General features: G+C 41.6%; 1 protein-coding gene across 1 annotated transcript in view; it reads left to right on the top strand.

Annotated features, from left to right (window-relative positions):
* The first annotated feature begins 10423 nt into the window (after nt 1-10423).
* Nucleotides 10424-17296, top strand: part of NAT10 (N-acetyltransferase 10) — a 39312-nt gene continuing 32439 nt past the window's right edge. Inside the window, exons 1-6 of the mRNA XM_042781306.1 lie at nt 10424-10531; nt 10717-10808; nt 13919-13926; nt 14210-14424; nt 16118-16240; nt 17209-17270. Coding sequence (XP_042637240.1) covers nt 10424-10531; nt 10717-10808; nt 13919-13926; nt 14210-14424; nt 16118-16240; nt 17209-17270 — 608 coding nt within the window. The remainder of the gene's footprint in view (nt 10532-10716; nt 10809-13918; nt 13927-14209; nt 14425-16117; nt 16241-17208; nt 17271-17296) is intronic.

The raw sequence follows: 17296 nt of genomic DNA, 5'->3' as shown, positions 1-17296 counted from the left end.
ATGGAGAATAAATCCCATGTATGAAGGAAAGGCTAAGGTGGTAGTATTTTCTGTGCAGACATTAAATTTTATTTTCAGCCCTTAGGTAAGGATTTCTTGGCAGTAGGTACTCAGCTAATTATTATTACTAATTTTTAAATAACATTTTATTGTGTTTTAGGTGAGAGATTACATAGCAAATTATATTTCTCTTTAACAATTTTTATACAAATTGTTCTGTGCCATTGGTTACAATTTTCACAATGTGTCAGCATTCTCTTGATTTCTATTTTGTTTGCAGTGATCTAGCTTCCTTTGTCCTCCTTGCCTTCTCATTTTTGCGTTTGGGTGATCATTGACCATTTGGTCTCATTATTAATTGTTTAAAGGAGCACATTACTCATGGATGATACTGTTTATTTTATAAGCCAGTCTAATATTTGGTTGAAAGTGATCTGTAGAAATAGCTTGAGTTCCAAGCTCAAAGGGTATCTCAGGGTGATAGTCTCAGGATTCTTCTAGTCTGTATCAGTCTGGCAGTTCTGGTCTTTTTTAGGAATTTGAGATTTGTTCTACATTTTTCCTCCCTTTCTATCCAGAACATTCTATTGTGAATGGTGAGTAGTAGTAGCCGGGCATCATCTAATTCTTCTGGTTTAAGGTTAGAAGAGGTTGTGATTGGTGTGGGCTGTTAGTCCTGTGGACTAATTGCTTCCCTAAGTCTGTGGTTTCCTTCACTCTCCTTTGCTCCAGGTAAGAGACCAATAGCTGTATCTTAGATGGCTGCTTACCAAATTAGGATTTAGAACAGCTTTGTGAACTCTGTAATGCAAATTGACTAAGTTAGCCCCTGAGACTATGGTCCCAAGCCTTTTCACCCAGTAAACCAATCATGTGAGTTGTTTGAATATGTCTAGGAAGCCTCCATAACTGCCCCTCTGTGGTTTGTTGTATATGTGAATATATATAAAGTGCACACAACCATGTGTATCCTTGTGCCTGCAGATATATATCCACATGCATACTCATGTATGCCTTCCTATGTACACATCTATAAGGAGTTCTGGTGGTGCAATGAGTAAGGCATTTGGCTGCTATCTAGAAGGACAGTAATTCAAACCCACCAGTTGCTCTACAGGAGGAAGATGGGCAATCTACTTCTGTGAAGATTTACAGCCTTACAAACCCTGAGGGTCAGTGTGAGTCAGAACTGACTCAATGGCAGTGGATTTGGTCTTTTTTTTTTTTTTTAAGTAGATAAACATGCATCGTAATCTACCTATATAACCATACATTTTTTGGTTGGTTTTACTGTTGTTGTAAAATTGTATATGTTAACAGCAGTAAGCGAAATTGCCCCGTTTTCTTGTGTACTTAATGTCTTTATTTATGTTGGTCAAGTTGTGTTGGCTTTACCACATTTGCTTTTGCCATCACCAAAAATACTAAGTGTCTGCTATCTAGGAAGGGATTCCCCTCTTCTTTAACCTCCCATTACTGGTAATCATCAAAGAATGTTTCTGTGTGTGTATCTATTCTTGACCTTATAACAGTGGGACCATACAAATAGAATATTTGCCCTCTTGTGATTGACTGATTTCACCCAGCATAATGTTCTCCAGAGTTATCTGTGGTATAAGATGTTTCACGGACTCATTATTCACATTTGTTTAGTATTCCATTGTATATGTGTACCACAATTTATACATTCTTTTTTTGATGGCCCCTTAGGTTGTTTGCATCTTTTTGCTATTGGAAATAATGATGCAGTGAACATAGGTGTGCATATGTCTCTGTCAGTGCTCTTAAATCTCTAGGATACGTATCTAGAAGTAGGATTGCTGGATCCTAATGTATTTCTATTAACTAGGTTTTTGAGCAGGTGCCAAGGCTGTTGTCCATGGTGGTTGTACCATTTTATAATCCCATCAGTGGTGTATTAAGAGTTCTATTTCCCCACGACCTTACCAGCATTTGTTGTTTTCTGGTTTTTTTTTTTTTTTGATCACTGCCATTTGTGCAAGGGTGAGATGGTGGTATCTCATGGTAGTTTTGCTGTGCATCTCTCTAATGGCTAATGATCATGAGCATCTTTTCATATATTTGTTGACCACTGAATGTCCTCTTTTGATGAAGTGTCTTTTTGTGTCCTTCACCTATTTCTGGATTGGCTTGTTTGTCTTTTTGTTGTTGTATTGTACATATTTTAGAGATTAGACTTATCAGATAGGTCGTTGCCAAAGAGTTTTCCCCAGTCTGTAGGTTATTTTTTTTACTCCCTTGATGAGCATAAAGTTTAAATTTTAAGAGGCCCAAGTTACCTAATTTGTTTTTTTGTTGTTTGTGCATGTTTAGTTTATTTGATAATTTATGCTGGAAATTAGGTTCCCTGCTTTTGGCCTTATGTTGTCTTACAGGATAATTTTAGCTTTAACATTTAGATTTTTTATTCTTACTGAGTTTTTGTGCGTGGTGTGAGGTGTGGATCCTGACTCAATTTTCTGTATAAGGGATATCCAGTTTTGCCAGCACCATATGAATGGACTTTGACCTCTGTTGAAGATAAGCTGCTTGGGTTTCCAGTTCTATTCCATTGGTGCCTCTATGTCATCAAACTAGTACCAGACTGTTTTGATTACTATGGCTGTTTTAAGTTTTAAGTTTGGGGATTGGGAAGTGTGAGGCCTGCCATGCTTTAGCTATTCCAGGCCTCCTTTCTTTCCATTGTAAAGTTGGAGATTTGTTTTTCCATTTCCAAAGAATATTGGAATCCTAATTTGGATTAGGATTGCATTATATGTATCTAGGTTGCTTTAGATAGTGTTGACATTTTCACAATGTTAAGTCTTCTAATCCATGAGTCTGGTAGGTTTTTCCATTTTCAGGTACTATAAAAAGAAATCTACTCTCAGTTATTCATCATTAGACAACTGGAGTTTTTCTTGGTTTTATGTCCTACTAAAATGGATAGGCTGTTGAACATTCCACATTCAGAAGTTTTGTAGGGTGGTGGGGAGTGGGGGAATCTTTTCAGTTTTTTTTTTTTTAAATAAAAGAAGTTCTTTTCTCATGTGTGGTTGTGGTACACCATATTGGGAGGGTTGTTTACTTTTGTAAATTAGTAACTATTTCTCTGCTAGTATCTTCTCTTGCATGCTTTAAATGACATCTGCCTGGGATGTACCACAACCATATCTTAGGGGGGATGGGTAAAATATTTGTGCTTTGCTGGCTAATCTCTAAATGATGTCATACGTGCAATCCTATATAAAACTAAATTTGCTATATGTGTAAAAAATAATTTTACTACATTTAACATTACAAACTTGAAGTAAATAAGTTCTTCATATGGCGATGTTCTCTATGAATCAGTTCCAAGGTGGAATGGGGAAGAAATGCTTTCTCCTAAGTTTCAGACTTCTGTGTGTTAGTGAAAATGTGAGTGTGTAAAAATTTAGTAGTGATTTATTTCTCTGGCATTTTTAAAGAAGAGTTTGTTCTTTTTGAAATAACCTATTTTTTGGGCATTTTATTATGACAGTCTAAATGGAAGGTTTTTATATCTTAATTCAGACTATATTTTTTATAGAAGTGCCTCATTGTGAAGCAGAGAACTTTTTATCTCATGAAGATCTGAGTCTTGGTATTAGTGTTCTGTATAGTATGTGAATGCTTATTCTAGCTGCAGAGAGAGCCTCTGTTTAAAAATGTGTGTTGTAGCGGAATTGCAAGGAAATGATTTCCACACATCACTGTAGCTTCATGTTGTAGCAGGACACCCCATACAACATACTTTATAAATGCACAATATTAATCATCTCACATGGATAATGATAAGCTTTAGGGTAGAATGTCATTGATTACCTTGGTCAGGGCAGTTTTATTTCCAGATCCTAAAGAAGATAGAAGTTTGTTGTGTTTTTTTTTTTTTTCCCAGTTAATATATTAAAGCAATACTCTTGAAATATTTTTGATCAGTTAGCATTCACAGTTCTTTGGTCTCCTTAAAAATGCAACTCTTGCTTGGGAGACTTCCAACTTACAGAGAAGGGAATGTGTACTTCTCCTCAGAAGACCTATTAACAGACATGTGCAGTTGGCCTCCTAAGTGTCTTAAAAAGTTTTGGATTAATTACTGTTTTTTCAAGAATGTATCAGTCTAATTAGGGAAAATGAGATATGCAGGTAAGCACGAAATGAAAAAAACCTTTTACTTTGTCTCTAAGCTCCTGATCTGCATGCCACATGAGTTGTTAATAAGCACTTTGTATTAATAACTGTAAATTATATTTTAAAGATTCAGTATTGCCTTTGAGCTTATCCCTTCTGTAGAGGTAATGAGGGGTGGAAGTGGGAAGAAAGCTCAGGAAAATGAAAGTAAGTTGTTAAGCCTCATCTATATAGCCTTTCCCATTTTGAATTCTGTAAAAATTTTGGAAAAAGTAGTGAACATTTTAAATCATAACAGATGAAGCATATTAAAATCTGATTCCTCATTGTCCTTGAGAGAAAGCTGTTTAAGTTGTGTATACCATCCAGCAAATGTCTTAACTACTTGTGGGAAGGGAAGAAAAGGATTAAATCTTATTTGCTAGGCTTTAGTCAGGATTTTTATACCTTAAATTCTTCTAAATCCTAGTGCAGTTCCATGTAGCAGCCTGGCTTTTTGAGTGTAGGCTTTGAAAGATCAGGTGTTTATCCCTGATACAGTCAAGTTTTTAGTGTATTTCTTTTTGTCAGTACTAGTTTTCTTTAAGGAGCTCTGGTAGCATAGTGCCTAAGGCACTTGACTGCTAACCAGAAAGCTGGCGGTTGAAACCCACCAGTGACTCCTCAGAAGGAAGGTTGGGCAATCTACTTCTGTAGTGATACAGCCTTTGAAACCCAAGGAGGGGTCGCTATGAGTCGATTCTGACTCAACGGCACATAAAAACAACAAAGTTTTGTTGTTTAGGGAGCTCTGGTAGCGTAGTGCCTAAGGCACTTGACTGCTAACCAGAAGGCTGGTGGTTCAAGCCTACCAGCCACTCCTCGGAAGGAAGATGGAGCAATCTACTGTAGGATTACTGCCTTGGAAACCCAAGGAGGGGTCGCTATGAGTTGGGGCTGAATTGACGGCACATAACAACAGTTTTCTTTATAGTGTTTGTGTTAGGGAACTGCTGTAATGAACCACTAAGACAAACTTTGGGTGTTCTTTGCTGCTTATCCAAAGTACTAGGTGTATTGAGTGGAGACAAGGCTGGCTCCTGCTCAAAGATACTGTTAACACAAAAGCAAAATGGTTGATGATAAGGATAGAATGAAGCCTTGTTAAAATGGTCAGGAAAAACTTGATTAAAGGGACAATTGAGCTAAGATTTGAAGAAGAGGAGTAATAAATTTGGCAAAGAGGGTAGCTAAGAACATGTCCAAAAGTCTTATCTCCAGTGACTGGGAAGGCTTATTTGGTGCAAATGGAAAAAGTAAAGATTATGGAGAGGATGGAGAAATAGGTAGGAGCTACAATGCAGGGCTTTTTAAGTTATGGGCTTAACAATTAGAAACCATTGAAAGTTTTTAAGGTGTCGGGTGGGTGGTTGGTGGGTCACCTAATAAAATTGCCCTTAAAAAAACGATACAATGTTGAGAGCAAAGTGTGTGAAGTTAGGAGAGGTAGGGATGCTTTTGGAGTGTACCCTGTGTTAGATGAGATGATTGTAATGCAAACTGAGGTCTGGAATAGAGAGAATGGATAATGGGTGCTCATTATCCTTTGCTGAATTCATGCCTTGGTTGTCAGACTTTGTAGGTGATCACATAAATCCTATGGCTTTGGATTCCATCAGCATCTTAGTCACTCATAAATATTTCTAGGCACTAGATTGTTCCAGACTCATGCTCAACATCGAACTGTATGCCTTGAGTACTTCAAATCGAAATTTTATTTTTTCTCATACCCTATATCTAATCCTCCATGAGAACCTGAGATTCTACCTTTAAAATACATCTTCAGTCATGTAGTGCTTGTGACTGCCTGCATTGCCAAACTCAAACAGGTAACTGCAATAACAATGGTTCTGGTTGTCATTGCTCCTAATCTTATCTTCCTGTAATGTAGTTTTTGTGTTACAGCCTGAGTGAGCCTTTTAAAAGGACTAATGAGATCTAGTCATTACTGCTCCCCAAACTCCAGTGGTTTTCCATCACATTAGAAATAGGTTCATGTGTGGCTCAGAAGGCCCTACGATATGTGGCCTAATTTCCTGCCCTGTTCCCTCTTGCTCACTATGCTCTGGTCACACTTGCTGCCTCATCAAGATGTTTCCCATCGCAGCCTTGGCATGTGTGTGATAAGCCCAAAAGGCTTTTCACGCAAATATTTTTGAGGCTCATGGTTTTAGCCATTCAGGCTTTTGCTCCAGTCACTGGGGGGCGGGGACTTCCTCGCCCCTCTAAAAGAACCCCAGTCACTTTTTGCTTGATGATGTTTTTCTCAATAGCATTTAAAAGTGGCATCATGTAAAGTTAAGGTGCAGAGATATTTTAATCACTGTATCTTGGTAACAGTGTCAGGAATATTGACATCTTGTTAGTGGATTAGAAAAGAATTGGCTGATGGAATCAGACTAGAGGGGTGATGTGGAATACATTGAGTTGTGGGTATCTTTATTTGGGAAAAGGGTTTCTGGGAGGAAGGGGAATAATGAGTTTGTCTTGGGATAAGTTTGAAGTACCTGAGGAGAAGTGTGAAGTGGTTATGTCTATTTGAAGTTGAGTGATCTGACCCAAAGATAGAAAGAGTTTTTAGTCGAGTCTTCGGGTGAATTTGCCTGGGGAGAGTAGTTGAAAAACAGCATAACCTTGGAGCTGGTTTTTCACAAGAGTTCTAGCATTTGAGGCCTAAAGGGAGCCTGCAAAACTACTAAATTCCAGACAGATCCACGAAGTCAATACTGCAGGGTAGAGGGAAGGTCAGGTGAGATGAAAAGTAGGTCTGCTGGTCCAGTGCCCTCATGTTGCCAATGGGAAAAGGAGTATCACAAAAATGCACACACCCTTGGGAACGAGAATCTCGCACAAGCATAACCCTGAAACCCTTGCTGCGCTCAGCCTTAGTGCATCCACACAAACCCCTCCCCCCAGCACAGTGGCAGGTGCTGGGGTTGGGGAAGATAATGTAAATCTCCCATGTTTTGCCCTTAAAAGAATAAGGACCCCTTACGTGGTTAAAGCACTTGTCTGTTAACAAAAAGTGGTTTGAGCCCACCGAATTCTGGATGTGACAGTTGGCTGCTGTAACGATAGCCTTGGAAACTCGCGGGGGGGGGGGGGAGTTGACAGTCACCTAGGGTTACTATGAGGCGGAATGACTACAACAATGATTTGTTTCGTTTGTGAGATGCTATGAAGTCCTATGCGATTCTGTAACAACAAAAGAGTGCCCGGTCCTGAGCCATCCTCACAATCTATTACTATTAAAGCCCATTGTTGGAACCACCAAGTGCCGAAGGCATTTGACGGCTAACCAGATGGCAGGTGGTTCAAGACCATCACCACTCTGCAAAAGGGAGAGAGACTACTTACCTAAAGATTTACCACCTGGTAAATCCAATTGGAGAGTAGTGCTTAAGGCATTTGCTCACCAGAAGGCTAGCCGTTCAAACCCACCAGCCACTCCTGGGAAGGAAAACTGGGCCATCTACTTCAGTAGAGATGCAGCGTCGGAAACCCAAGAAGGCGGGGGGTGCTATGAGTCAGAATCGACTATCATGGCAGTGAGTTTTTGGTGTAGCTAGGGTATAAATATGAAAGGTAAATTGCACATTACCCCCAAAAGAGCCCAAATTGCAAAAGCGCGGTTGAATATGCTGTAGCACCACCTCCCTGACTTGACGTCATCGCCCAGCGACAGGGTGTGAGGAAGGTCCCCCTCGCTTCCGGCGTGGTTCGTGTCCTCGCACGCGCACTGCCTTCCGGCGCTTGAGCCGATGCATGTGGCTCTCTACATTTGAGAGCAGGCGCCCGGGCAACCACTGTGGGTACTGTGCGGGTCCTTAAGGACTTCTGGGGCTTCTCTGCCGTACGTGCTTCCGCTTCACCTCTGGCTGGGTCCGCCGGTTGGTGTTCTCAGGTACCCTATCACGGGAGGGTTAGGGAGTGGTCCTGTGGTCGGCGTCCGTGTCCTTTCCGGGCCAGTAGGAAGCAGACCCGAGGACGTAGGCTCTGCTTCCAGGCACTGGCCCACGCTGATACACCCGGGCGCTCCTATATGACAGAATCACCTGTTCCTCAATACGTGGCTATTCGGGCGGGCTTATTGTGCGCTCTGCTGGCAGCGCTCCCCGAATCCCATCCTTCAGGGACGACTAGTCAGAGGAGCGAGGTGGGTTCGTGACAGAACTTTGCCCATTGCAGGGCTTCCCGCAGTTCCAGGTTGCAGCCTGGGCTTTGACCTGAGGCTACACAATGATTGTTCGTTTATATCATTTTTCAGCAGTCATAGTCAGAACTTTGTTTTGTGCGGTTAGAACGATAGGTCTTATGTATTTGTTAAATGATAGGTGAGTGAGAAATAATCATTTTTCCTTCAAGACCTTCATCTTCCATTGAGCCTTCCGTGGTAACTCCATCCACATCAATCTCTATCAGACAACTGGCGGTAGATACTATTTTTTTCATTTAATTTTATGTGTCTTGTTTCAAAGGTAGGGGATTTAAAAACTCACCAACTGCTTTGTAGGAGAAAGATGAGGCAGTCTGCTTTGGTAAAGATTTATAGCAATTGAAACCCAATGCTGCAGTTCTACTTTGCTTTGTAGGGTTGCTATGAGTCGGAATTGACTCGATGACGTAGGTTTGGGCCAGTTGTCCCTCATCTCTTTCCGTTAAATAACTTCTCCAAGGAGAATGGAAGAGCCTTGAAGTCAAGGACCTTATGTGGTACTTCTAAGGCACAATAACTACAGCAAAAAGCAGTCCTCAATAATTAGTTGTTAATTTTGTTTTGTGGAATCTTTTTGTGGCCCACAACACAGGACCTCCAAGCTGAGCAGGTGAACAGGAAAGAGCTTAGGCTTTGAAGTCAGACATACCCAAGTGCGAGTCCATCACTTGTCTGCTTTGGGGTACTTGAATTCTTTCTACTTGAATCTTTCCTTATGAAATAGGCACTGTTGATGGTGACATAGTGTTTTATATTAAGACAGAACTCCTAAAGATCCATGCTTGGATTGGAAGGTTACAAGAGACACTTAAGGCAAGGTTAAGGCTTAGGTTAAGTGGTTGGCTGGTAACTGAAAAGTTGCATTTCAGACCCACTCAGCAGCTCCTTAGGTGAAAAACCTGTGCTCCCATAAAGATTACAGCCTAGAAAACCTTATGAGGCAGTTTTACTCTGTCACATGGGTGGCTGTGAGTTGGATTGGACTAATACACCCAACAAGTGTTTAGAATGCAGCATGAACTATAGATTTTAAGTAGTTTTTAATGTTTACTTTTATATTACAGTAATAGGATTGATTTCCTGATGTCTCTTTAGTGGATTTACTGTGGTAATGATACAGTGTTTTTTTTTTTCTATGATCTTAACTTTTGAGATCTGTAATTTTCCCTTACTTGAAGAAATAGTAGGCACATTTCATCACAGAAATATTGCTTTTGTTCCCCTTAATTTTGTTAATAACATGAATTGAAAAGATAGGCAGACAAACCAAAAGAACAAAATTAAAATCATTTGCAATCCCACCATCCAGAAATAACTACATTTTGTTATTTTTATCCAGTCTTTTTTTTTCTGCATATGCTGTGTATATATGTATTGAAAAATAGTATCACACTTTATTCTGCCATGTTATTTTTTTCATAAGAATCTATATCCTACCCTTAGATAGTTGTTGTTGTTGTTATGTGCCGTCGAGTCGGCCCTGACTCATAGCGACCCCTCCTTGGGTTTCCGAGGCAGTATCACTACGGAAGTAGGATTGCCCAACCTTCTTTCCGAGGAGTGGCTGGTGGGTTTGAACCGCCAGCCATCTGGTTAGCAGGCAAGTGTCTTAGCCACTATGCTACCAGAGCTCCCTACCCTTAGATAGCTTTTGAAAATGACTCATGGATATACCATTACTTATTTGAATAATTCTTTCTCTTTTTTTGTTGACATTTAAGTTTCTGTGTTTTGTTTTATTTTTTCAAACTCTTCAATGAACGTGTAAATTCCAGTTTCTCTTCTGACTTCCTTTGCTGAAGAAACATTTTCTTCACCTCCCAAACCTTAGTTTACTAATTTGAAACACGAGGCTGATTTCTTCTCTCTTGTACTGATTTGAGGGTTAGGTAAGATGAAACTTAAAAGCATGTGCCTAGCACAGCCCCTGGCCCTGTAGGAGGAGGCTACTTAGTGTTGTTCCTAACCCAGGATCTGATGCTGTGTTTCCTTTCTGTCTCTTAGTGATAATCTTTCATCATGCATCGGAAGAAGGTAGATAACCGAATCCGGATTCTCATTGAGAATGGGATAGTTGAACGGCAAAGGTCTCTCTTTGTTGTAGTTGGGGATCGAGGGAAGGATCAGGTAAGGCTTGGTAAATGCTTCTGAGTTTCTTTATATCCCTGTGGGGTTTCAGCACAAAATGATGTTAAGATTCTGTTGTCTAGTTTTCTTTAATTAAAGTACCTGTTGAGAGCCTTCCTTTGTTTTTTGGAAATGATAAATGCTCTCTTTTGGCCCTGAGAGTCTGTGACTTCTGTCTTTGGCAGGTCGTAATACTCCATCACATGTTGTCCAAAGCAACTGTGAAGGCTCGGCCTTCAGTGCTGTGGTGTTACAAGAAGGAGCTGGGGTTTAGCAGGTAAGGTTGGCCCTTTGTGTCTCTCACCTCACTTAGAATTCCTGCCCATTAATTAAGTACCAGGAAATGATTACTTGATAGAGTTTTTTAGGGATCATTAGTGGTAGTGCTATCTCTATGGACACTTTCAAATAGAGAATAGAGCTGACATCTTTTCTTCATTGTTGGCAATAAGTTTCAAATCATTTTCATGATGTTTAAGTCCCCAGCTCATTGCTTTACTCTCTATATGTGCTGTCTGCTTTCTAAGCCGATCAAGACCATCTAAAGCATGTTCCTTCAGTTGCCTTTTGCTGCTTTGTTATCATGCTTCTTTCCATTTTGTTTCTGAGGGAGGTGTGCCTCATGCCATGTCCTGCCGTGTCCAAGAGATACCCGTCATCTGCTGTGGATCTCTTCTCTCACCTCTCTCTGACTTTTCTCTTCTGGCCACTCCAGACACCTTTGAAACTTTCTCCTTTTTATTATAAGCTTGCCTCAGCTTTTCACATTCTCTGAATGATTGGCTTCAGACCCAGCTTTATCCTTAAGCTAGTATTTGCTGTCATTTTTTTTGCCAGATATCTTTAAACAGAAGCCTTTTGTACTTCCTTGCCATACCCTTTGCTGTCTGGTCTCTGTTTCTCTCATTATGATCAGACTGCTCTTAGAGGTCATCAGCAACCTGATGCCTAACAGAAAAACTTTTCTCCTTTTCTTCTTTCTCTAATAGTTTACTGGCACCTGTGACAGTTGGCTATTACCTCATTTTTTGAAGTTGCAGTAATCGTGATTTTTGGTTGTAAATATCAGACCTCCAACACAAACATACTGAGGTACAAAGTGAGCTTCTTGTATGAGGGACAGTCCCTGGAACCCAAAGGGATGCAGTTTCACTTCTGCCTCAGGTGATATAGAGCCAGAGTGCTCCTATTCCCTGTTCTTGCTCAGTTCCTCATCTCTGCTCCTGTCTACAGATCTACTCCGTTCTCTCTCACTACAGATGAGCCTTCTGTTTTCTGTTGTTTCCATGATAGAAACAGCACTTGAGTTTTGCATGTTACAGGCTCTGAAATCTGGAAATTAGTCTTTATTCCAAAATTCTTAGTGTAAGGGGCCCACCTGGACCAGGGGAGGTGGGATCACATCGTAGAAATCTAGGAGGTCTACCTGTAACTCTATGAGGAGGAACTGGAAGAGTGCTATTCCTTGACACAGAAGCCGTTACGTAGCCACCTCAGAAACACTTCTCTCTTGGCCTCCATGACAGTCACCACTGTTCCAAGCTCTTCTCTTTCCCTTGATCTTATCTTTGTTTCTAAGCCTAGCTAAGGAGCTCTGGTGATGTAGTGCCTAAGGCATTTGACTGCTAACCAGAAGGCTGGAGGTTCAAACCCACCAGCCACTCCTTGGAAGGAAGGTTGGGCAATCTATCTCAGTAGTAATACTGCCTCAGAGACCCAAGGAGGGGTCATTATGAGTCGGATCCAACTTGATGGCAGTGAGTTTAAGCCTAGCTTGTGTGTGTGCTTCTGTCCTCGGCCCTCTCTGCCCTGCTTTATTCCCAGATGTCTCTGATGACAACTCCCAAATCCCATGTCCTGCTCTGATTGCTCTCCTAGGTACTGTGACAACTGTTATGACTCGTCAGTTGTCCACATTTAACGCATCTTAAATATGCATCTCTTCCTCTCCAAGGCAGCTTTTCCTGTTGACTTCTCTATTCAGGTCCTAGAGTTGCCACCTTAGAGCTTTGGACCCTGTTCTCTGGCTAAACTCCCTGCCTTTGCTATTTCTGTCTACTCTGTTTGCAATGCCACTTCCACCTCTCTGTGTTCCCTGCTGAAATCCACCCCTTTTTCTGGGCCTGCCTCCTGCAGGAATCTTTTCTTAAGCTCCTGAGTCAGAATTGATGGCTCCTCTGCCTTCTTTAGCACTTGTCCTCCTCTTCCTGTGTTGGTCACACTCAGAGCTTGTCTTTATGGTTTTATGCTTTCGAATGCCCTATGATATTTGTAGCGGATACTCAGTTAATATTTGTTGAGTGTGCTGTTAGCAGGATTATTTTGATAAAATCAAAATTGGCACCAAAGGCTAACCTCGATTAGTGCCTTTCTCTGGCCTTAAAGAAATTTGATTCTGCCTAAAGTAAACCAGATTTGGAGTATATAAGTTTGCTTTAAAAAATAACAAATATCTTATAGTAAAAAATACGGAAAATACAGAAAAATCACAAAGATGGAAATAGAATCACCCATAATCTCAACACTTAGGTATTGTTAGCATTTAGGTGTATATCAGTGATCTATAATTTTAAAACTTAGTTGATCTTATATTGTATATACTCTTTCAGAGTAGGGCAGGTAAGCAGCTTTAATAAAAATTAAGAAAAGGGCCCATTGCTTTTTGGCAGAATTTAAAGTTTCTGAGGCTTCTGCACTCACTACTGTTCCATTGGTAAATGTGAGATGTTTACAGAAGGAGGCAGTTCACGGTTTTTTGAGCAGACTTGCCTTTTACTTATATTCATCATCTTTACTTAGAAGAATCTGTTCTGTTGTCACCTCCCACCCCACCACTGTCAGGTCCTTGGGCTGGCAGCACATTGTGTAAAGCTGATCCTTGTAAGTTGTGGCCTTCGCACTAAGCCTGGTATGAGCCAGAAGGGACGGTGGCGTGAACTCACTCAATGGCTGCCTTGGTTTACGGATGAGGAGGTGGAGGCCCACAATGCATAGGACCTTGGTTCAAGCTATTAAGTTAGGAAGTTATGGCAAAATTTTGATCTGATATAATCCTTAATTCTGGAGCATCTTACTCTCTCTTTCTGTAAGAGAAAAAGGTAAATTACAGTTGGAAATTTAGAGTTTTTAAAACAAAACAAAAAAAATTAGGGATTTCTGAGAAGTTTACCAATTCAGTTCTAGCCCTTGCATCCTCTGTCATTGTTGCCTTAGATTAGAGTTGCCCTTGAGAATTTGCTTCCACAGTCTAGGTAAGGAAAAGAGATAACTGTATTCAGGAAAGATTGTCATTCATAAAGTGATCTGCCATCACTCTGCTTTTCCTGGGCCTTCTGGTGAGCAGCACAGGATAGTTAAGCATCAGCTTGAGGGTCAGGAAACTCTCAGTCACCCAGGTTTGATTTCAAGCTCTGGTTCTGGCCAAATATTGTGAGGTTTAGATCCTCCCACTGGCCCTCTTTTAAAGTGAAGCATTTGCCCAAGATTACAGAGCAGGGCTTACACACAGATATGTCCTTGTTCACTGAGAAGCCTGTATTCATAATCACGCTGCTGTAATGCCTCTCTAACTCTTTACTGTACTGCAAGGGAATTGCCCCACAATGTCTAAGTTCCCCACTAGCTCTGAAGGTCTAATGGGGGCATCACTGAGGCTTTACCCTATCCCTTCCTCTGTAGCCCGTCTCAGTAACTGGCTCTCATGGGGTGGGGGTGATTATAGCCACCGGAAGAAAAGGATGCGACAGCTGCAGAAGAAAATAAAGAACGGGACGCTGAGCATAAAACAAGACGACCCCTTTGAACTCTTCGTAGCGGCCACAAACATTCGCTACTGCTACTACAATGAGACCCACAAGATCCTGGGCAATACTTTTGGCATGTGTGTCCTCCAGGTGGGTGATGTCCTCCAGCCTGTGGGATCAGTGGGTGGGCCCAGAGCACTGAGGTGCTGGGCCTAGCTGGTTCTCCAGTGGTATAGTCTGGTGAGAAGAGTCACAACCCCTACCCGTAGCATTATTGGTGGGAGGCTTGGCTAGTTTTCTAAAGGAAATTTGATCACTTACTCCTATATAAAAGAAAAATGTTCTACTTAAAGCAGCACTTGTCTGAAGGTACTAAACCTGGCTTAAGTTTGATTACAGCTGGTTCTAATCTGCTGAAGTTGGTAAGAACTGAACTTTGAGTGACCCTAGGACCCCAGATCCTTATTGGACCTAGCGAAAGACTTGCCTAGCAATGAGCAGTAGAGTTTGTTTTCATTAACTGGGTACACACTTATGGACTCACATGCCTCTGCAGAAGGCTTTTAGCAAAATTATCATGATTACCGCCTACCCTCACCCCTACTCCCTTTTCTTGTCCTTAAGAGCTACTTGGTGAATTTCTTCACTGATGTATGTCCTCTTGGCAAGTTAATAGACTGTGTCTTGTGTTTTTCCTTTGTTTCATTCTTTGATATCTTTTCTCAGTGTCTCCATGTGACAGAGTAGAACTGGCTCATAGGGTTTTCTAGAGGCGCTAATCTTTATGGGAGTAGATCTCCAGATCTTTCTTCCACAGAGCTGCTGCTGCTGTTGTTGTTATGTGCCGTTGAGTCAGACCCGACTCAGAGTGACCCCTCCTTGGGTTTCCGAGGCAGTATCTCTATGGAAGTAGTTTGCCCAACCTTCCTTCCAAGGAATGTCTGGTGGGTTTGAACCACCAGCCTTCTGGTTAGCAGTCAAATGCCTTAGACACTACGCTACCAGAGCTCCTAGGTAGGTTTAACAGAACTGCTAGGTAGGTTTAAATCACCAACCTTTTGGTTAGCAGCCAGGTGCCACCAAGGCTCCTACTTTTATACCTAACCCCATAAGAAAAAAAAAAAAGAGAGAAAAACTTTTAAATATAAACCCTGCAATTTTTTATGTATTTATTATAAACATGTGTATTATAGCCTTGATTATATAAAATATAAACATACTTTCCAAAGTATGAATTAAAAAATGAGGGGGGAAGTTATGACTAGAAATTCCAGCCTTTTCTTGCTGTATTATAGTGGGTTCTTTCATACACCGTTGGCTTGTATCCCACCTTGGAGGCCAGCGAAGAGAACATTTGCCTCCTCCTCACTCTGACGCATGGAAACGCCTGGTCTGATCACTGGCTGGTGGGGAGTGTTTACTTACCACCCTGAGCAGTTATTGCAGTGATAGGCTCCTTTAAGCAGTAGCTCCCCCATGTGGTACAGCTGAGTAGAGCTGGTAGATCTGTACACATGTCAGCAAATGCATGCAGGATGTATCTAAAATTCAAGTGTGAGTCAGTGAAGGGCTTAGAGAACTTGGTTCCAAATAGGATTTTATCAGAATTGAATAGAAACGTTTTTCACATATAAAACCAGGTGTATCTTTACTCAAGGGCTGAGCTGTGTTCTTTAGTGTCCCTAACTAAGGAGCCATGAATGTATGTGTTTTGTGTGAGCTGGTGGGTAGCTGGGCCTGGTTTTGTGTTTGTGCACTGAAACTCTCTTTTTACTTTTATGAACTTGCCCTTGGTTTGGTGTCCCTGGGGGTGCCAAGTCTTCCTGAGGTCTCCATTTTCTAGGATTTTGAAGCCTTAACTCCAAATCTGCTGGCTAGGACTGTAGAAACGGTGGAAGGCGGCGGGCTGGTGGTCATCCTCCTACGGACCATGAGTTCACTCAAGCAGTTGTACACGATGACCATGGTAAGGGTCTGTTTTTTAACTTAATTGTGGGGCTCAAATCAGTGTGTGTTTTTGCAGCAGGCCACCTTCTTGTAAGAACTCCCATGAGGCAGTCTGCATAGTCTCTGGGCTGGGCGTTTGTTGGCTGCAACGAACCAGGAAGTCACTGCAGATAAATCTCAGTGGCTCTAAGTGTGCCTAGGAATCTCCTAATTTTTCATTTGGTTAGGCATCTGCAAATCTGACACCGTGGTACTAGGATATGATGCAGCTTTCATACAATTAAATTTTCTAGAATGGTTTTTTCTGTAAAGAGTCATGCTAGTGCTTAAATTTGTGCATTGCCAAAAGAGGGACCACACGCAGACTTCTTTGCCGGCCCTTTTCGTAATGGATAATGAAGAAACACTTGCCAGTTCTACTCCGAGTTTGTCAAGAAAGAATTATTGACCCTGGCAGAGATAGCTTTCTCCCGAAGCAAAGGCCACTTGGTTAGAGGTCAGGATGTGTCTCCCCTGATGTAGAGCTTGTCTCCTGACTCCATCAATATTGCTACATTTGTGTTCTGAGAAGCAGGTTTGGAGTTGTGCCTATGGCTCTGCTGCTTGGCAGTGGGCTCAAGGTTTCATGAGCTGCATTTATCTGATGAGATGGGCTTCCCTCCAATCTTTGTAGCTGCTTCCTTTCAGTACTACTCCTACCATCACTCACACAATAGCCTCTCTGGCCTCAAAATTCCTCAAACGTGCCCTGCTTGCTCTCACCTCAGGGCCTCTACTTGCAGTTCCCACTGGGTGTGTCTGATCCCAGTTCCAACAAATGGCTTTTGGCCAGTTTAGCACAGAATGGTGTGCGGGAGCGGATTTTGTTTCTAATGGCACCTCTGACGTCTCCTTTCTTCCCAAGGTCACTTGAGGGAACATCTTCACATTTGGAGCCTGAGCCTTAGTGCTGTTGGCATGTTTATGAGTGTTGTCTTGCTTTTTTAGGACGTGCATTCAAGATACAGAACTGAAGCCCATCAGGATGTGGTGGGAAGGTTTAATGAACGGTAGGTCTCTAGATCTCTCACACCCT

The sequence above is a fragment of the Orycteropus afer genome, unplaced genomic scaffold (genome assembly GCF_000298275.1).
Source record: "Orycteropus afer afer isolate SDZICR_OR568_19922 unplaced genomic scaffold, OryAfe1.0 scaffold00103, whole genome shotgun sequence".
NCBI classification, from domain to species: Eukaryota; Metazoa; Chordata; class Mammalia; order Tubulidentata; family Orycteropodidae; genus Orycteropus; species Orycteropus afer.
This window is presented reverse-complemented; position numbering and strand designations above follow the sequence as displayed.